General features: G+C 46.6%; 1 protein-coding gene across 3 annotated transcripts in view; it reads right to left on the bottom strand.

Moving 5' to 3' along the window:
• The window catches only part of piezo1 (piezo type mechanosensitive ion channel component 1 (Er blood group)), a 172,776-nt gene that overhangs the window by 7,825 nt on the left and 142,823 nt on the right, over positions 1-22,128 (bottom strand). For all 3 annotated transcript variants that reach the window (XM_074645453.1, XM_074645454.1, XM_074645452.1), the window contains exons 41-49: positions 18,494-18,626; positions 18,075-18,222; positions 14,952-15,104; positions 14,556-14,617; positions 14,187-14,345; positions 6,839-6,986; positions 4,735-4,923; positions 3,967-4,059; positions 157-329 (exon numbers count right to left, since the gene is read on the bottom strand). In XM_074645453.1, coding sequence (XP_074501554.1) covers positions 157-329; positions 3,967-4,059; positions 4,735-4,923; positions 6,839-6,986; positions 14,187-14,345; positions 14,556-14,617; positions 14,952-15,104; positions 18,075-18,222; positions 18,494-18,626 — 1,258 coding nt within the window. The remainder of the gene's footprint in view (positions 1-156; positions 330-3,966; positions 4,060-4,734; positions 4,924-6,838; positions 6,987-14,186; positions 14,346-14,555; positions 14,618-14,951; positions 15,105-18,074; positions 18,223-18,493; positions 18,627-22,128) is intronic.

The following is a 22,128-nucleotide window of genomic DNA, read 5'->3' on the forward strand; positions in this document are numbered from 1 at the left end:
GTGCCTCAGCTGTCATTTGTCATGGTCAGCTGTTCTTCATCAGCTTTTACATGCTAATTTGGGTTATTTGACGATTACCCAATTAGTTTGGTGATAATTATGCATAATATATAATAGTATAATGCTATTTTGTTATTACGAGAGCAAAGGTTTTACCTCTGGAAAATCCAGGCCAGACGTAGCGTTAGATCGACAGGACTTCCAAGTAGTTCTTTGATGACTTCCTGTCTGCTGGGGGGGCTGATCCTCCACACCGATCCTGAACTCCCTTCAATCATGGACGTCACGATGTCCTCATAACTGTAGAGAGTGATGAACTGCATGGCTACCTAGATGCACATACACACAAAATAAAACAAATTATGAAAACAGGTATACAGAGAGGCAGCAACTCCAGTAGGACGCACGCACGCACGCACGCACGCACGCACACACACACACACACACACACACACACACACACACACACACACACACACACACACACACACACACACACACACACACACACACACAGTCCAGTAGAAATAGTCCTATTAATCTGAGCATGTATAAGAGCTGAGCATGCTAAAACAAATCATTTAGTGCCAATTATGAGGAAATGTGATTTAAACTAACATTTCTGAGGATCAGCTCTTGTCTGGTCACGCTGCCAAAGAAGTTAGAAATATGTTTGGAGAAGTATCTGTTTTGTTGAACAGGAGACAACTTAAACTTTATTACAATCATCATATACGTACAGGTACATACAGGTACATACATGACATTTAACCCATCTTTAGCATTAGGAGTAGTGGGCTCTACCCACTGAGCCACAGCCTGTCAACACTGACAGATAAAGAGTTAAAGAGGAGAGTCAGCAAGAACCGCCCTCTTTAATTCACTTCATCATTATTAATCAGAAAAATTAAAATAGAGGGGGACATCCCCAGTGGAAGTTATGCCCTTGACGAGAGGCAACAAATAAGTTACTCCACAAAGAGAATGATGAGCAGAGTGTCTGGCCTGACTGAAGACAAGGAAAAGGGACATTTGTTTTTTGTCCTCCTACTTGGAACCATAGATTTGCAATAACATTTATTCATTAGGTAGATGCTTTTGTCCAAAGTGGCCTACAAATTAGGTACAATCCAAACCCATCAAGGAGAAGCCTTCAAACATACAGTAAGTGCTGCAACACTAAGTCCATGTTCCATCAACCTGTTCCAACTCGTCAAACACTGCCGTTTGGTCAGCAACCCTCGGCATCAGATACCGACACACGGACGCAGCCTTTAGCGACTGTAAGTGATGAACCAGGCTTTCAACTTACGCCAATGTAAAACCACCGGCGGCGTTGCTCAACGTTCAGAGCATGTGACGTAGTATTAAGAGTATGAGAGTCTGTTCAGGGCAGGCGGGAGGGGAGGTGGATGGGTCAAACAAACACAGGACTTACACCAAACCCTCAGGAAGAGCGCCGGGCTTTGAAGTTAATGTTCGTAGTGGTCAAATGGCGGTACTACAACTTCCGTGTCCGTCACGTGATGCCATTGGTCCCAAAAATACTTTTTCCCATAGACTTCCATTGGGAAAGAGACGTCTGTAACTCAGAGGATCATTTATTTTGAGGTGAATCAACTTCCGAGTATGAACACTTTAATAGTCCTTATTTAAATCATCAGGTCCTAAAAGTTGTAAAACGCACTATAGCTGAATCCAGAGTTATTTCCCTTCCTCCGTTCATGTGAATGAGACCCAGACTGAGGCTGGAGCGAGGGCTGGAAGGAGGAGTTAAAGGAAACGCTACTGCGCCTGCTCTATGGGCACAATGGATGAGGAAGATCACCGGATGATCCGGGTACTTTATCACTCGGAAGTCGAGCCATTTTGGCTTCATGCTCCACTGAGCGACTCTCATAGGAAGGAATGGCAGCCTCCGACGCTGTATCCAGTTCTCTTAATACATCCGTTACTTACACCGAGCAGACCTGTTCGTGTCCCGTCAGAAACTAAAAGTAACTGGTGACTTATTTTGTCACGTAATCCTGTGTTTCACGTGGTCGCCAGTCATGTGAGCCGTTATGAGCGGTTAGTCACTCGCTAGTAACGTGAGTCATACGTTAGTGAAGTTAACGTCAACCACGACCGTTTCCTAAACCTAACTGCATGCTTGTGTTGCCTAAACCGAACTCTCTGTGAAAACGAAAGTTTATTTTGAAAGGACACTATGTAACGCAAGAGGGGTACCCCGTGACCGAGTCATGTGACCGAGCGGACGCTACTGTGCATGTTCCATGTGCCCAATATCCAAGTACTTTTCCAGACAGAAGTTGAGCCATTTAGGGCGCTTTCACATTAGGGAGCCGGGCCCGGATCCGAGTACACTTGTCCCCAAAGTCCAGTTCGATTGGCCGTATTCGGGCGCAGTTCGTCGATCCGTACTCGAGTCCACTTGAAAAGGTGGTCTGGAGTACGGATCATGTGTACTCGGGTACGGTTTGCATCAGGTGTGAAAGCCAACCGTACCGGAACACGGAAGGGGATGTAATCGTGGATGATACAGCAGGAAGGCCGGCAAGAGGTTCCTTAAAATATAAACAATAGGCAATGGGGTTGAGTGATGTTTGTTATTTTATTCAGCTGGTTTAATGGTCTGTCTCTGAAGAACGAGAGCCACTCAGCTGCTCAGCGGGTAGAGAGAGAGAGACGGAGTAGGGGGAGACAACGTGTAGAGTCGGCCTATTTTTACATCAAATTCGATGAAATCAGAGTTTATTTAGACCAAACCAGAGTTGGTGATTGTTGGAAAGACTAACGACAACAGTGTTGGTGAGTTTTATTTAGTTTCTGTCCAGTTTGAGTTAAGTGTTTTACGATGCTACGCTGCTAGAACAGCTGATCTCAACATAAACAAATACACATCCGTAACATATTCTACAGATAGACCTCGAAACTGTAGTAAAGTCTTGCTGGTATGAAGTTAATATACAGTCAATAGATCACTTTCACTGTCTGTGACATATTCTACAGATGTCTAGACATGGAAACTGTAGTAATCTTGCTGGTATGATGTTCATATACAGTCAATAGATCACCTTCACTATCTGTGACATATTCTACAGATGTCCAGACATGTAAACTGCGGTAAAGTCTTGCTGGTATGATGTTAATATACAGTCACTAGATCCCTTTCACTGTCTGTGACATATTCTACAGATGTCTAGACATGTAAACTGTATTATGTAGCTGATATGATGTCCATATACTGTCAATAGATCACCTTCACTGTCTGTTGCTGCTGGGACACGCAGCTGAGACGCGGGGGGCTCGCGTGTAAAATAGGCGAGCCTTCTATTCTATAAAATAGACCCGCGTCTGACGCGCGTGAGACGCGCGTCTCAAGCGGCCAGTGTGTCCACTCTAACCTGTTAACATGGACGCCGAAATAAAAAACAACACGCCACGTGAGACTCACGCGAGCCTGATGCGGGCAGTGTGTCCACCACTTTAGGCTTCATGCTCCACTAAGACACTCTCATAGGAATGTGCGGGGCCCCGCCTCCAACGCTGGATCCAGTTCTCTTTATACATCCATGGATGAGACAGGTGTCCTCTCCACAGCAATGACGACTATTTAGTGCTATTGAAATTGTTGGGAATACAAGTGATTCTTGGAAATGAAGTTGAAACATTTATAACTCACGTCCATAACATAACCCTGTAGTAACAGTTGTGTTTGATGTTATCATTAAAAGTGCACTTTTAAATATAAGTTCAGTGAAAAATACTTCCAGAACCTGCAGCCTGTTCTGGGCTATACTCTGTAGAGGTACAGGATCTCCTCAGGGCTGTCTGACTGCATATCTAACGTCCTGCCTTGAGAAACAGTCTTACAGAATGACACAACTGTTTTAATACACATGACAGCAGGACAGACAGACACATACAGACAGACATACAAATCAAAGTGAAATCAGTACGCACCGCATTGTCTCCAAAGTTGTTGGTGAGTTGGTCATATTCAGCCTCTGTGAAGGGCTGGATGGACTGCTGCTGCACACTCATGGTGAACAGGGACTGGACATACACACAGAAACAAATACAGTGGATTGTGTACATTTTATATACTGTGTCATACTGCGTCATTTGCACCTATGTTTCATTTGGCTGTACTGTATGTACACTGTAAAGATCCATTGCTACAGAATTGGTTTCCATCTGTGAATGAGATGAACCTTCTAGAGCCCTACCGAGGACTCTAATGATAATCTAGGATCTATGGGATTTCTCAACTTCCACCTTCCTAACCGTAAATGTACCAGATGATCAGAACAAGTAGAACCTCAAAACATATCACAGAACTGAGTCTACAACACAACTTCAAACAGCCATGTCTTTCAGTTTGTAACACTGGCTTTCTGTACTCTCAATCCAATACTGAGAGAACCATGATTACATCATTATGGAAATGTATCACATGACAGTTTGAATCTCTTTTAGATCATTGTGATGCTCAACAAGTATTAAGAAGCCATATCTAAAATAATCCCTGTCTGTTATTTGAACACACTGCAGATACTATATAATCATTAAAAGAATTCCTCAGTGTTTACTCCATTTGTCATAATACCCAGAGAGCAGTTTTGGAAGTTTTTATGTCAGATGATATTAAATGCAGCTCCTCTGCCATAACGTAATGCATTATTTTCTGTTTCAAGAGACAGGAGTAGAGACATATGAAAGGTGGATTACCTCGTATCCTCCCAGCTTCACAGTCACAGTGACATCGATGGGGTGGTTGACCACGCCCACAACTGATCTGACCAATGAAATGAAGAGAAGGGGGAACCAGATGATGCAAATCAGGAAGAAGATGATGAGGCCACCCATTCCATATTTCACTATCTTCTTCTTCTTCTGTCCTTTAGGCTGCGGGTATTTCTGAGGGCATAAAATATTAGGTTTAGAGATAATAAATATTTATATAATTATCTCTAAATAATACATCCATCCATCCATCCATTATCTGTAACTGCTTATCCTGTTCAGGGTGGCGGGGGGTGCCATCCCAGTTGACATTGGGTGAAGGCGGGGTACACCCTGGACAGGTCTCCAGACTATCACAGGGCCGACACATAGAGACAGACAACTCCTTTAATAATATATAAATATTATAATTGTTTTAACTAATGTTGAGTATTTTCTTCACATATAATGTTAATTATGCAGCCATAATTTAGAGGGAACTATCACTGGGTTTTGTGTCCCTGTGAGCTGCGTTGTTGGAGGCAACAGCCTCTGGTAGGGACTCCCAGGTGAGGGGCCAGACTAAGAGCCACTCATCCACCCCAGATAAATCCTCCCAAAACAGGGAAACCGGGGCCCCATCCTTCAGCCAGACCTGAGAGGGGAGCTTGGCGTGCTGACCCCTGGCACCGTAAACTGGTTCTAGGGACATGGAACATCACTTCTCTGGCAGGGAAGGAACAGGATATACACTGATCAGCCATAACATGATGACCACCTGCCTAATATTCAGTAGGTCCCCCTAGACCTCTGAAGGTCTGCTGTGGAATCTGGCACCAAGCCGTCAGTAGCAGATCCTTTAAGTCCTGGAAATTGCGAGGTGGGGCCTCCGTGGATCGGACTTGTTTGTCCAGCACATCCCACAGATGTTCTATTGGATTGAGATCTGGAGAATTTGGAGGCCGAGTCAACACCTCCAACTCGTTTCCATCCACATGATGTAAAAGAAAACGTGATTCATCAGACCGGGCCACCTTCTTCCATTGCTCCGTGGTCCAGTTCTGATGCTCACGTGCCCATTGTAGGCGCTTTTGGCGGCGGACACGGGTCAGCACGGGCACCCTGACCAGTCCCCATACACAACAAACTGCTCCTCACTGTGTGTTCTGACACCTTTCTATCAGAACCAGCATTAACTGTTTCAACAGTTTGAGCTCCAGTAGGTCTGCTATTGGATCAGACAACACGGGCCAGCCTTCGCTCCCCACGTGCATCAATAAGCCTCGGGTCTGACCCTGTCGCCGGTTCACCGGTTCTCCTTCCTTGGACCACTTTTGGTAGGTCCTGACCACTGCAGACCGGGAACATCCCACAAGAGCTGCAGTTCTGGAGATGCTCTGACCCGGTCGTCTAGACAGCACAGTTTCTATTGGGCTGAGAGCAGTACTGTCACTGATCAGAACCAGTGTAGACACTGACAGCGGACCTGCTGTAGACACTGACAGAGGACCTGCTGTAGACACTGACAGAAGACCTGCTGTAGACGAGGTGGTGCCATTCTATCCTGAGGACGGCTCTAGAGGTAAGACCATGCGGTCAAATCAAAACGTCTCACGTTGATGATTTAATCCAGAAATTTGACCAAATGTAAAGGAGCGGTCACATTAGCCTTCTATTTAATGACAAATTGCCCTGCACTCAAGAAGGATGTGATGTAGGTAATAAATGAATATTGATCAGTGATCACAGACTGTAGACAGAGAGCGATGCTTTAGTTTATAGGCTGTAGAATGAGTTCTTCATTTCCCATCACGGTGCATCACTGTTTCTGGCTAACCAGACAAATTCACGTTGGAGTGGAACAAAGTTCACTGCCGATCCATCCCATCCAAACAGGAAACACATGCTGAGGTCATCAATCATTATGGGCTTCAGTTGAAGTGAATGAGAGTCTGAATATTTACAGTTTGACTGGTGTTATTGTGATGTGGGTTTTAAATAATGAAAGATTGTTTTTGCACATATTGTTGCAGCTGATTTTGAGGAGTTGCTGCTTTAATGGAGTTCTTCTCTCTGCTACAGTATCATATAGTATTAATACACTTCATACCTTCTCTGTCTCACGGCTGCATTTGATGATGAAGATGTTGGCATAAATGTCCTCCACACACATCCAGTTTGACAGAGACAGAGTGGTGTCGGTCCAAACCCAATCCATCACTGCTCGCAACTCCACCAAGAACGGCACCAGACGAAACCTACACTCACACATAGAGTAAGCACAACATCCATATCATACCGTCAATATACTATATTACCATATTATACTATATGCTGATCCTTGACCCATTGAAAACTCTCAGTTTCCTTGAGTAATGATAAAGGTTCATCATTAATACCCAGGTTGCGTTCGAATAGTCCTTTTTGCATAGGAAGGTTCCTAACTGAGTGAAATGACCCGGAAGTACCTCAGTAGCAGCCATGATAAGAGCCGTTCGAATTCACCAAAAGTTAAGGAAAGGAGCTTCAATGCTTCCTTTATTATCTCCTTTAGCAGAGGATACACTGGAGCATCCTTTACCAAAGGAAACGAGAGAATAACATCCCACAATTCCTTGCGGCCCTAGCATTTAAAGCGACGCACCATTTGGCCGTTCATGATAACAAACTATATGCTTATCTTGTATATTATTATCATACGCTCATACACTAATTGGGATTCATGTTTAATACTAGTGGACAGTGACAACCATTTCGTTTCACTTTATTTTTAATTAATTATTTATTTCGAACATGTAACAAATACCTCAGTGAAAAACAAAACAAGAATAACTAATAAAATGAACAGTAAACAACCAATTAACAAATAATCAACATAAATAAATATTCCGAATATTTCGAAAAGAAGTTGGAAGAAGTACAGCCTACACTTACAGTATACGGTCCTACCCCTTCTCCATAACTCCAACAATTAACTCAATATTTATCATATATTCCTGTTTATTTTAATCCCAACCTCGGTAAGGAAGTGATATTTTTCCACGTTAGGTCAGATGATCTTTATTATCTGTTGATAGAGTGTTCCAGCAGCAGGAGGAGGAGCTGTGGTTTCTCTCTTTAACACACCGCAGGTGAAGGAGTCTGTCACTGAAAGACCTATTTAATAACGCACGGGGAGAAGCGGCGCCTTTTGTAGTCCATCTTCAGAACATTGTAGTTTCACCACAGCAAACTGACGTCACTAACATAACATAATGACGGAGTCTAGTGAAAGAGCAGTCGGATTCTCCTAACACCGCTGTTGTGTTTTCCTAAGTCCTCCTGAATTCTCCTTCTCATCTTTCCTTGACCTCATGACGTTTTCCACTGAGGTCAAGGAAAAGTGGTTAGGAAAAGATGTTAGGACGTAATTATTTGACTATTCGAACGCAGCCCCAGTCTCCACTGGATCCGAGATCTCATCCTTAAAACAGAGCTAACATATAATAAAACATAAATAATGTTCAAACTGAAACGATAGTTACGAATGTAACTACGGTTCTATGAATCCTGGATGACCGCCAGAGGCAGTGCTTCAACACTGAATATCTTCGTCTCGCGCATGCGCAGGTCGAGTATTAATATCAACAAAGTCACGTGTGACCTCGGATGACCCTGGTTAGGTATAAGTTCCGGTGTCATCCACGAGATCAGTCCTACAGAATCTTCTCGCGGGATCACGAGATTCTGAGTGACTAAGAACTCTGGCGGTCATCCAGGATTCATAGAACCGTAGTTACATTCGTAACTATCGTTCTATTTCATCCTTACTGACCGCCAGAGGCAGTGCTTCAACACTGGATGACTTATAACAACAGAGTCACGAGGAATCCTCGAGTACATACCCCATAAAGATGAAGCAGAGGAACTCGGCTGAAGGACCACGCCCAGTGGATGGGGGGTGGCCACATTGACTCTATAATATCTGAAGAATGTGCTCGGTGACGTCCCTGAGGCCGCGGCACATATGTCCTCCAAGGGGACCCCTCTCAGGGTTGCCCGTGATGTGGAAACACTCCTGGTAGAGTGGCACCTTACTATGGATGGAGGAGAACGGTCATTCACCTTGTATGCGTGGGAAATCACTTCCACGATCCAGTGGGACAGGCGCTGCTTTGAGAGCGCACAGCCCTTCTTGGGACCGCCGTAACAGATAAAGAGTTGCTCTGACCGCCGTATGCATGCGGTGGCTTCTACATAGGCTCTAAGGGCCCGCACTGGGCATAACAGCCTTGCCCTCTCCTCCCCATCTCCTTTAGGGGGTTGAAACTGGGCAAGCCGAATAGGCTGATTGTGATGTGATCGTGACAGCACCTTAGGGAGGAACGCTGTATTTGGCCACAAAGTGACACCTGAGCCATCTGAGTTCCACCTCAGACGTGAATTGTTCACTGACAAGGCATGTAGCTCGCCTACACGCTTTGCAGAAGTGATGGCAAGGAGAAATGAAGTTTTGGCCGACAGCCACCTCAGCTCTGCCTGTACTAAGGGTTCAAAGGGAGGCAAGCATAGAGCGTCCAGCACCGGGGGCAGGTCCCATGCGGGAGCCCTCGGAGTGCTCGGGGGACGCAGCCGCAGAGCCCCTTTTAAGAAGAGAGACACAAGCCTGTTGCTCCCCACAGTGTTATTATCGACCCTATCGTGCTGCGATGAAATAGCAGCCACATACACCTTCAGTGTAGATGGAGACCGGCCACCTTCCAGGAGGGACTGCAGAAACTTCAGAATTGTAGGCACCGAGCAATGTACTGGGTCCTCTTTCTGAACTGTACACCATTCAGAGAACAACTTCCACCTGTTCTCGTACTGCAGGTGGGTAGATGGTGCTCTGGCATTCAGAATAGTCTTTCTGACGGGCTCTATGCAATCAGTCAGCATTGGGTCGGACCCTCCAGCGGCCAAACCCACAGCTGAAGGCGGCTGGGGTCGGGATGCCAGATCTGACCCCCCAGCTGAGATAAGAGGTCTGTCCTGCTGGGGAGGCGCCAGGGCGTCCCGCAGCAGAGTCTGTGCAGCAGTGAGAACCCTATCCTTGCTGGCCAGAAGGGGGCCACCAGGAGAAGTCTGTGGCCCTGCTGAAACACTCTGAGAAGCGTTGGTAGGATCAGAGGGAACGGTGGGAAGGCATAGAGGAGACTCTCTGGCCACGTGTGAGCCAGAGTATCTTGACCTAGAGGGCTGGTCTTCTCCCTCAAGGAGAACCAGAGGAGGCAGTGGGTTGACATCTCTGAGGCAAAGAGATCCACCTCTGCTCTGCCGAAGAGACTCCATATTTTGTGCACCACCTGTGGGTGAAGGCGCCCCTCCCCCGGCGGGGGTTTGTGACGGGAGAGGAAATCTGCGACAGGGTTCCGTTCCCCTGGCAATTACATTGCCCGTAGGCTGGTCAGGCGAGAGGCTGCCCATGTCAGGAGAGCCTGGGATGTCTGCAGCAACCTTGCAGATTTGGTGCCCTCTTGGTGGTTTATATAAAAAAACGGTCGAGGTGTTGTCCGACCGGACGAGCACATGTTTCCCTCTCAGGTATGGCAGGAAGTGCTTGAGCGCTAGGTGCACTGCACGTAGCTCCAGCACATTGACATGCTCTGTGCAGTCCAGAGCAGACCGCTGTCCCCGAGCAGTCTTGTTCTGCCACACTGCACCCCACCCAGAGAGGCAGGCATCTGTTGTGACGGTCTCTCTGCGGGATGGAACGGAGCCCATGGGCACGCCCTTTTCCAAGTACGCTCTCTCCCTCCATGGGGATAGAGCGAGAAAGCACTGTTGAGACACCTTTATCTTCTTGTGCCTGTGCTGCTTGGCGTCCAAGTGGAGGCTGTTCAACCATCTCTGCAGAGGGCGCAGTGAAAGCAAGCCCAAGGGAACGACAGCTGAGGCAGCTGCCAGTTTGTCCAGCAGGCGAAGAAACAGAATGTGGGGCAACGACCTGCCCCCTTGGAAGATGTGAAGGTGGTGGAGGATGTTGTCCACACGCTGAAGTGACGGACAAGCCCTCATAGTGACTGTGTCCAGAGCCATACCAATAAAGGTTATGCTCTGGGAGGGGTTCAGAGAGCTCTTCCCCAAGTTCACCCTGAGACCCAGCTGGGTCCTGTGGGAGAGAAGGAGGGCCGTGTCCCGGGCCGCCTGAAGCGGGGATGGCGCACAGATCAGCCAATCGTCTAGATACGGCAGGATCTTCATGCCGCGTGACTGCAGGGGCGAGAGGGCCGCCGCAACGCACCTGGTGAATACTCGTGGGGGACAGGGAGAGTCCAAATGGAAGCACCCTGAACTGAAATTGACGGTTTTGGAAAACAAAACGAAGAAACCTCCTGTGGTGAGGTACAATGGGAACATGGAAATAAGCCTCCTTCAAGTCGACAGATGTGAACCATTCCCACCTGGTGACAGCTCGAAGAGTGTCCGCTGTGCTCAGCATTCATTATGACCCGGCTGGAGGATGGGGGCCGGCGCCGGAATTGAAGTTTGTACCCCCGGGTTAGGGTGGACACCACCCAGGGGTCTGAAGTGTGAGCTGCCCAGCAGTTGAGCTGCTGCTGGGAGAAATAACCGACAGCCGGCCCTAGGGTCTCAGTAGCGGGCCCCCCGGCCTCTGAAGGCTCTGGGGGGGCGGCGGTTAGGCTCCACGGCCCAGATTGCCTGGAGGGCAAGTGGGCGGGGTTGTCACGGTAGCGGACCTGCCTCTCGGTGGAGCGCTGAGGTCCGTGGTGGCCACTAGGCTGAGCCGGTGGCCGGGAGCGGCCTCGGGGGGCAGACATGGAGCCCCTCGGCCTGGCAGGGGGGGGCATGCCCTTTCGAAGACCAGAGAACTGCCTGGTCTGGTCAGCTTGGACAGTCTGCTCAAGTACCTGTAGGGCAGCTGTCCCGAACAGGTGCCCTGGTTCTACTGGAACAGTACGGAGGGTCCTCCGACATGTCTCAGACAAGGGCAACTGCGCCAGCCAAACCTGGCGACGAGTCTGAACCAGCATGGACATCAGCCGTCCAAGTTCCCTCGACATCAGTGCAAACGCCTGCAATGACGCGTCACTGAGGCTGGTGGAGGAAACGTCGGGAGCAGCCTCCTGCAGAGAGGCTGAGAGGGCAAGCATGAGGTGTGAGAGGGAGTTGCCCATGCGGCCCATGCGAGCCGCTGTATCATAAGCTTTAGAGAGGAGGTCGTCTGTGACCCGACATTGGGGTCGAGGGCACCTTGCCTCTGGTCTCAGAGCCTCGTCAGGGGAGACTATGAGAGAAGCAATGGCAGGCTCAATAGCTGGCATGTGGTCAAGGCCAATTTTTTGCCGCATCCTGCATGGCTGCCAGGGTTCGGCCATCAGACGGGAGACGGGAGAAAGCCCTAGTATCCCTCCAGCATGCCTGTAACTCCCTAAGATACTCTTTGGAGGGAGGGACAGTAAAGGTGGTGGAGGCCGGCGCGCGCCTAAAGAAAGCGCTCACAGGCGCCGATTCTGGCTGCCGTATACCCATCGGAAGAACTATGGGCCGAGGAACGGGAGCTGCGCCCAGAGGAATGGGAGGGCTCCTCCACGTTGTATTCATTAAAGAGGGTGGCCGAAGCCGCCATCGAGACAGCATCTTCCTCCGAATATGACTCAGCCATGGGCAGAGTTGGTGTACCTGCGTCCTCCGTACCCGCACTAGAGTGGAGGGCCAGGAGGAGCGACTTCATCTGGGCTAGCTCAGCCGTAAGCAGATCCACCTTAGAAGACAGCTTGCCAGACTTAGCCTGCTTCTTGGATGGCGCACCCGCAGCCTCTGTGGCCTGCCGTTTGGAACGGGTAGTTTGGGCTGGGGCCAGCTGCCCTGAGGGGACAGCGTAACCCATCAGGAGGTTTGAAGAGGAGCCATACAGGTGTAGCAGCCTGGAGAGTTGAGCATCGTGACAGCCACGGAGAAACTCTGTCCCGTCAGTTGCTGCTGAAGTCAGTCTGAGCGAGAGCACTCCGCTGACTGAAGAGAACGTGCAGGAAACAGTCTGTGTAGTGAGAGGAGAGCGAGCACACTGTCTTCACTAGCACAGTAACTGTTATCAATATACTTAACTGTTGCTGGTGTCGCGCCGAGTTAGCCTGAGCGAGAACGCGCTGCTAACTGGAGAGAACGTGCAGAAAAAACAGCCTGTGTAGTGAGAGGAGAGCGAGCACACTGTCTTCACTAGCACAGTAACTGTCGATGTCTGAGTCTACCCGATTAGCCTGAGCGGGAGCACTCTGCTAACTGGAGAGAACGTGCAGAAAAAACAGCCTGTGTAGTGAGAGGAGAGCGAGCACACTGTCTTCACTAGCACAGTAACTGTCAATGTCTGAGTCTACCCGATTAGCCTGAGCGGGAGCACTCTGCTAATGCGAGGACAGTAAAGTTGTGGTAATCAATGCCAAGGTTAGCCTGAGCGGGAGCACTCTGCTAACTGAGGAGAACGTGCAAGAAACAGTCTGTGTAGTGAGAGGAGAGCGAGCACACTGTTTTCACTAGTACAGTAACTGTCAATGTCTTAGTCTACCCGATTAGCCTGAGCGAGAGCACCCTGCTAATGCGAGGACAGTAACGTTGTGGTAATCAATGCCAAGGTTAGCCTGAGCGAGAGCACTCCGCTAACTGTGAAGGCGGTAACGTTGTGAAAACAATGCCGAAATTAGCCTGAGCGAGAGCACTCTGCTAGTTAAGAAGGCAGTAAGTTTATAGTAAACAATGCATACAGTAATGTTACCACTATACTCAGCTGTAAGCAATGTTCGTTATAGTGCTACACAGAGCAGAGAGGAGAGCTGGACGCCTCCTCCCTGACAGCACGTTGTCAAACGGTAAACACTGAGCGGACACGCTCTTGTTAGTATCTCACTAGTTTAGCATGAGCTAACGCTCTGCTAACTGTGCACAGACGTTCTTGTTATAGAAAACAATGTAAATCGATCTCACCGGGTGATGTACACATTGGAAGATGTCCTTATCACGCTGGTGATGATCAGGATAGGTGCATCCGCCGTCTCCTCCGTCGGAGGACCGAACGGCGGACAGCACAGTTTGATGGGCGGCTCGTCGCAGCCTTTGGAGGGCGAAACTCCGCAACTCCGACCGGTGGTCACAAGGCTACCGGCGACGAGCTCAAATAGGTTATTTAGCTTTTAGCTAATGCTACCACAGTAGTTAAACTGCGCAAGCGAGAAGATGAAATAGGACTGATCTCGTGGATGACACCGGAACTTATACCTAACCAGGGTCATCCGAGGTCACACGTGACTTTGTTGATATTAATACTCGACCTGCGCATGCGCGAGACGAAGATATTCAGTGTTGAAGCACTGCCTCTGGCGGTCAGTAAGGATGAAATAGAACACATCTTTGATTCTTGGAACGTCTGTTCCAGATGTTCATTCTACTAAACAGCTGCAGACTGGCTTCGTGCCCGTACGTACCCTTGGAATAGAAACAGGTTGAGGTGGTTGTATTTCTTGGTGAGGAAGTTGCCAAGGATACGGGTGGGGTATCCACAGCGGATCTGATAGGCTGACAGGCCGAAGTAAATACACTTGACAAAGTACCAGAGCTGGGCCACAAAGTTCTGATTGAACATCCTAAACATAGAGAAGGAGAAAATGAGGAAGAATAGAGCTTGTTAAAACTCATTTACAGTAAGCTGAAGACTCAACTCATATACAGGGTATCATTCTATCAGAATGTAATATTTTACTCAAACAGCCCAAACAGTCCCTTTCTGTGATTTAGTCTATTAGTGAGAACCAACGTACAAAATCATAATACAAGAAATACATGATTTCATTCACCTTTCAGTGACAGCAGGCAGGATGAAGAACATCCAAAGGTGGATCCCAAACACAAGGATCACCTGGAAGGAAGGAAGGAAGGAAGGACAGACAGGAGGAGGATAGGAAGGGAACAAAAAGAGAAAATACTTAGAATGCAGAAAGGCAACTCTAGCCATCCTAACAAATATTGAAAGCCACTCTTGGCCTCTCCAAAAGTCACCTACTTTTCACCTGAAATATTAGTTCCCCATCTGAGCACTAATAAGGTCACATGATGTTACAGATTAAAATGAAGATATATATCCACTCATTGGTGTCTGATATAATCTGTGATGGTGAATGAGGGAACAAACAATAGTCCTCCACCCCCCGACAGATACATGAGTGCTAATAATGTGAATACATGAAGTCAACCTGGAAGATGAGTTTTCCCAGGACAGCCTTGCGCAGGTACAGGGCTCTGTCGATGATCATGGTGCTGAACTGGATGAGCAGCATCACCAAGAAGGCCTCAGGAACCTGGTCCTCTGACAGGGTGGAGGCTATATCTGCTGCTGCACTGTGTTTCTGGAGGACAGACACGGACCAGTAGGTCATGTTAGAATATTATTTTTTAAATATGCAATGTCATCTAACATTTGGTATATTTACTTCATGAATAAAGGTGATGTTAACATTACCTTTGATAATGAAAATAACTTTAAATTATTTTACTTGTCTTCACTTTGCAATCTGAGGAATTATTACCACCTCTCTCTCTCGCTCTCTCTCTCTCTCCCAGCCGGTATCGGCAGATGGCCACCCGCCCTGCGCCCGGTTCTGCTCCAGGTTTGTTCCCAGTGATCGGGGAGTTTTTCCTGGCCACAGTGCGCTTGGTGGATCTTGTTGGGTCTCTAAACTATGGTGTACGGTCATAGACCTGCTCTATATATAAAGCGTCTTGAGATAACTTCTGTTGTGATTTAACGCTACACAAAAATAAATTGAATTGAATTGAATTGTATTGTATGGCTGTGGAACCAAGGATGTGCAGTGTCTTTTTTGTTGGGCATGAGCCCCCGACAACTCAGTCACGAGCCCCTGACAACTCAGTCACGAGCCCCTGACAACTCAGGCATGAGCCCCGACAACTCAGTCACGAGCCCCTGACAACTCAGTCACGAGCCCCTGACAACTCAGTCACGAGCCCCTGACAACTCAGGCATGAGCCCCGACAACTCAGTCACGAGCCCCCAACAACTCAGTCACGAGCCCCCAACAACTCAGTCACGAGCCCCCGACAACGCTGCAAGCAGCAATACCGGGAGCCTACTGGGAGCCAACCAGTCGTTCCGAACGGCGGCGGCTCATTGACTGCCGTTCACTTTACCGAATTCATCTTCACTTCCCTGGAATCAACACGAGTGGAGAGCCAACTGGAAGCAGAATCCAACCAGAGTGTAAACTTTTTATATCTAAACATCATAATAAATGTAGAGCTGTTTGTGGCTCTTTTAGTTTGGGCTCCAGGCAGTTTCCTACCTTAACGGTAAATCTGTCCCTGGTGGTTTTAACGGTAAATCTGTCCCTGGTGGTTTTAACGGTAAATCTGTCCCTGGTGGTTTTAACAGTTCTGTCCCTGGTGGTTTTAACCGTGAATCAGAGTGGATTTCACTGGTGTTTCTGACCGTGACTGGCCGTGACTTGGGTGTGTGACACAACTATGTCATGGCAGGTGTGTTGCTCAGGAACCAAGGAAGCTCAGTGTTGAGTGTGAAGTTGTTTCTATGAGCAGCAACACCACAGAACAAATATTCAGCCTGTTCTGATCAGGCATGTTTTCAAGAGGTAAGGCACTAGTTAACATTAAACTGTAATTGTACCACTGTAAAATCTCTTTCAATGCAGTAAATACCTTCAAGTTTTTCCTTGACTGAGAAACATTTTAGGTGACTCTCTGCAACACCCTGAAGTAAGTCCCTGAGCCCAGGTGTCATACTTACGGCGAAAACTTAAGGTGCTCTGTGCAACCGGCCCCTGGTACCGTCTACTATTAGTATTAGTAGTACTATTTATTTGTATTTACAGTAATATAGTTATTTTTCAGTGACTAATAACTATGTTTTTTAACAAGCTAGGTAAGCGCACCCACAGCCTACCTGCACATTAAACTGAATTATATTCGTCATATACATAGAGGTACATCATGTACATACATGAAATTTGACTACTGCAGTTAAGCCATCCTTAGCATTTAGGAGCAGTGGGCTGCTGAGAAGCGCCCGGGGAGCAACTTGGGGTTCAGTGTCTCGCTCAAGGACACTTCGAGCCTGGGATCAAACCGCCAACCTTGTGGTTAAAGGACGACCTGCTCTACCGCTGAGCTACAGCCGCCTCATATGCAGTCACATTCATTTAGGCTGCATATCTGTCTAGATATTTCACACATAGGTATATAGTCTAGCTGACTTAGCTAACTAAATGCCTTTCGTGTTCATAGGGCTGGCCCATGGATGTATGAAGAGAACTGAATCCAGCGTTGGAGGCGGGGCCTTGTTCATTCCTATGAGAGTGTCTCAGTGGAGCATGAAGCCTAAATGGCTCCACTTCCGTCTGGAAAAGTACCCGGATCTTGGGCACATGGAAAATGCGCAGTAGCGTCTGCTCGGTCACATGACTCGGTCACGGGGTCCCAACGTCACGCCGTCGTCACGGCTTGCGCTCCAGCCTCGGTCTGGGTCTCATTCACATGAACGGAGGAAGGGAAATAACTCTGGATTCAGCTATTAGTGCATTTTACAACTTTTAGGACCTGATGATTTAAATAAGGACTATTAGAGTGTTCATACTGGGGAGTTGATTCACCTCAAAATAAATGATTCTCTGAGTTACAGACGTCTCTTTCCCAATGGAAGTCTATGGGAAAAAGTCTTTTTGGGCCCAATGGCATCACGTGATGGACACAGAAGTTGTAGTACCGCCGTTTGGCCACTACAAAAGTCGGGATCAACGACCGGCGCTCTTCCTGGAGGCTTGGGCTGGCCCCGCTTTGCTGTGGTCCAGCCAACAAATCAACACATCCTGTTGTATCATACCACAGCACCATCAAGAATGCATTTTCAAATAATGAGAGCCCAATCTGGGGTTGATGTGGGCTTAGACAGCAACATGAACTGCTTTAGACACTATGCCTGTTTACTGAAGAGCAGGAAAACATTATAGATCACCAATTATATGATATCTACGTATATTATTTATAGATATTATATGATTGTCTTGCTAACTGTTGAATAGTAAGATCAGTGGATGTTTTTTGTAATGAATATTGTCCGATACCAATACCTTACACTGCATGTAAAATAAGACTAACTAAACTAAAGCAAGTTGGCTGAGTAGGCCCACCCTCATTTCACTTTAGTTTTCATTTGGAAAATACATTTAATTTTTATTCTAATCAGAAAATGTGATTTCTTCACATTGTAGTTTCTGTTTTCATTAATGTAAATCGTTGATAATTGGTAAATAATTACAAAATGACATCTTCCATCCATCCCTCACCCCAAAAGCCCAGAAGCCAAAGACAATGATGATGAAGTCGATGACATCAGTCAGGAACATGAATGCATAGACATCAGTGGCAGCCCGATAATCAGCGTGGAGAATACCGCCGAAGAACCGCTGAGCTGGCCTGTAAACACTCTGAGCACTGCAGAGGGAAACAAGATGGCATTAAAGATGGCATTAAACCACTGCATTAGCAGAAAACCTAACAGCATTACACTGTTTTTAATTCCTCCTGGGATTGCAACTAAATTATTTGTATTAATCTAATGTATAATTTGAATAAATGATGGATTATTTAGTCATTAACGTGAGATACTTAGATACATTTTCTTAGAGGGTGACTGTGGTGACATCATAGTCTCTATACTTTATTGTTATTATTATTATTATTATTATTATTCTGCCCTACTCACCCAGAGATGAAGACATCTTTGATCTTGTGTCCCACAGCCAGCAGTCTCTCAGTGGCTGCCTCTCTCCTCCTGCTTTTCTGCTTCTTCTTCACTGGTTCTTCACAGGGATCTGCAGCCTCAGCTGTGGGCTCCACTGGAACAGTCAGAACCAGAACCAGAACCAGAACCAGAACCAGAACCAGAACCAGAACCAGAACCAGAACCGAGGAGGGATTCAAAGAGAAATAAAAAGTAAACAGTTTAAGATCTTTATTACACATGCTCTCTCAGTGTCTTGTGGTCCAAATGACACTATCTGCGTATGCATGCAGAATCCGTCGGCAGCGGGACAAGATTTTGGTATCGGAAGCGTTCTGATTTCCGTTTGTAGCTCCTTTGTAGTATTGACCAATCACATTTGAGCGGGCTTTGGTTGCATGCAGCATCAGAGGAAGAACATCTCAGAACCCATCGGCTATCGTCTGACGATAATTTTGCTTATTAGCTTAAAGATGAAATTTAACTGGCAACTAAACCAGTCATAGACGTCTTCTCTCATCAACTCCATTCTTACTAATCAGACTGTAAACAAAGAGCAGCGCACCTGAAAGGAAGTCTTGGCCTGGATATCAGTTATCCGTTTACCCGGATAGCTGCTGGCTACACTGAAGCTCACCACATATTGTCTGTTGTCTGCAGAGGCTCAGTCGTCGTCGGACCGATAGCCGATGGGTTGTGAGATCGGCTCAGAGATGACCGAGATAAGCAAAAAAAAACAGTTGAGTGGAGCCCAGAAACAGTCAAATTTAGCAAAATTAAAAGCAACATTCTAAAACGGATAGTTTCGGTCCTTGATTTTGATTGGGTGAGCCGTTGTAAAATACTCTCTAAACACACAGCTGTGACTGCATTACAACAGCATCGCTGCAACTATTAGTCACCTATTGTTTCAGCCAGGGAACCCAGTCTGTCCATTGCTGCTGCCTTGTATCTCTATCCAGAGCTAACAAACTACAACCATCTATGGTAAGTTAACCATGTAACTCTAGCTAGCTTGCATGTTTTTATTTTGATTCATGTCTTCATTATTTAAATGAAGGTTTCATATTAATACAGAGTCTATTGTCAAACAAGGTCAACAGAGAATCTATCTGTTGAGGAAGCTGAACTCTTTTAATGTCAGTGAGAGGATCTGAGAGTAACTTTTATTGTTCTTTTATTGAAAGTCTTCTAACCTTTTCTTTTATCTGTTGGTTCAGTGGCTTAACCATTAAGGACAGAAACAGCCTGTATAGCATTGTTAAGGTTTGCTCCAAGATTACTGGAGTCCAACAAAGAGACTTGTGTTCCCTCTGGGAGAATCAGGTGGTAAAGAAGGCTAAAAATATTATCAGCCAACCTCTTCATATTCTGTCTCCTGAGTTCTCATTGATGCCTTCAGGCCGCCGTTATCAGGCACCTCTGAGGAGAACTAACCGTTACTCCAACTCTTTTATTCCTTCTGCTATCAGGTTATTGAACTCAGACGGGAGTCATTTCACGTAACACTTTTAACGACAGTTCCCTTATGTGATAAATCATCTTTTCGTTTTCTCTTTTTATTGCTGTTTATAATATTTGATTAACTTATCTGCTGTCCTTCACCCACCTCTGGTGGTCTGTTTTACTGATCTGTGCTTGACATGTAATATTTTGGATGTTGCCTGTGTGTTTGTGATGGGGTAAGCTGTGAATGAATTGCCCTTCTTGGGATCAATAAAGTTGTCTTAATCTGAATCTAAACCTAATATTTGTATATAATACAGTAGCTTGGTCACTCAGCTAGTAACTGGGCTACACTCTAATACTGTAAACAGCTATAGGGGAAAGGAAGCATGATAGTTGCAGATGGTAGATATACATACAGTATGTGTTTGTAATGCAACCGCAATAAGAGAACTCTTTTTTCTCTTTAGGTATAGTAGAGCAGTGTTTCCAAACAATATTAGAAGTAGGCTACAATTATTAAAACAATCAGGCTCCCTCATGTGGCTCAGAGCTGAACTGCAGACAAAACTCTTACAGAAAATGAAAGAAATTCTGAAAATTGAATTGACCCAGTTTTTGGGGGATGATTAAAATGCAACCTGTCCAGAGTCAAACAGCCCTGTACCAACAAAGAAGAGTGCTGACATGATTTAACAATACTTCAACAATTGCACAGTTAATGGCAATGTCCAGACAAATAATAATAATCATCATATTTAAAGGGACTGTTTGTAACTTCTTACACAAATAAATCATTGCGGGTCAGTGTCCTATGGTCGCTCGCGTGTGGCTACGCTGTTCAGACTCAGACTCCAACACAAACTACAGTGAAGCACCAAAACCTCTTGGTTGTATCTAGTGAAGCCCGTCTGTTAAACAGTGTTGGCCGCGGTCGTAGGACGCGGGGGAGACCGTAGCTTTGGTCTCCAGGACCGGAGTCTCTGCTGTACTCTGCTCCTCTGCCTGCCTTCACTCACACACCGCGCTCGTTCTCACTTGCTCTCTCGCTCCACCTCTCACGTGCATGCACGCACACTCCACACTGCAGAAGAGTTAGTTTAGCTCTGAGAATATCTAGTGGACGTTTGAGCAGAAATAACTGCTGCAGCTCCTCCAGACCAACAGAGGTTTCCCGTGTCGTGTCCTGCTGCTGAGTGAATAGACGGAGCTCCGGTGTCTCCCCTGTTCCTTTTGACCGCGGTCGGGAGGCCGAAGCAGGAAAACACAGTATCAGCACTGATTCATGGGGAGACCTTCGTCTGGTCAGCTAACATTACTGCCAAGCAGCTGAAATATAGTGTTGACAGATGCTCATTCATGTCTATGTAGATCGAGCACAAGCACGAGCAACAGGACGCTGACTTTCGTTGACTTAACGGCCACAGGTGTCGCTGTTAACAAGCAATTTCTGATTCTTACAGAGAGTCCCTTTAAGCATGCTTTCCACTGCATCTGTGTGTTGCTTGGCAGCCGTTCTGCCGCATGTTGCTGAAGAACTAAATTTTTTGCCGGAAGAATTTGTTAGCAATAAATTATTGCATTTTTTGTTGCTGTGTATTTCTTTTATGAAACCTCCAGGTCGGTCTTAATTACGCCCCTTAGCTGTTGTAAAATCACTGTAGATCACGGCCTTTCGTGGCCAATTGCTTCATTTACTGTCCAGCTTCCAACATTTACATTGGTTTTGGAACAGCAAAGTTAGTTGTGAAGATTCCTGCAGTCAACAATGACAGCATGCATGTTGTCACAGTTAGCTCCAGGAATCCTCCAGACAGCTCCCTCATTCCTGTCTCATTCCTCTCTTTATTAGTCTTTGTCCATTAGGCTACATTCATTAAGCTGCTGCTTTTATCCAATACGACTTACAATAAGTGCATTCAAACATGTGGGTACAACAAGAAAACTGATGGGATACCCACAGGGAGACACGCAGACCCAGTCAGATCAGAAAACTAGAAAGCTGCTGACAGTCAGATGAAAGAAAGCAGGAACACGGGAGTGGAACTATTCTACAGAGACTCTTATTTATACAGATGGCATGTCTTGGTCGAGACTTGTAGAAGACCAAACAGGGCAACAATACTGCAGGTCATGCTTGAATTTTCATCATTTAATATGCACCATAGATG

This window comes from Sebastes fasciatus, chromosome 9 (genome assembly GCF_043250625.1).
Source record: "Sebastes fasciatus isolate fSebFas1 chromosome 9, fSebFas1.pri, whole genome shotgun sequence".
Lineage (NCBI taxonomy): Eukaryota > Metazoa > Chordata > Actinopteri > Perciformes > Sebastidae > Sebastes > Sebastes fasciatus.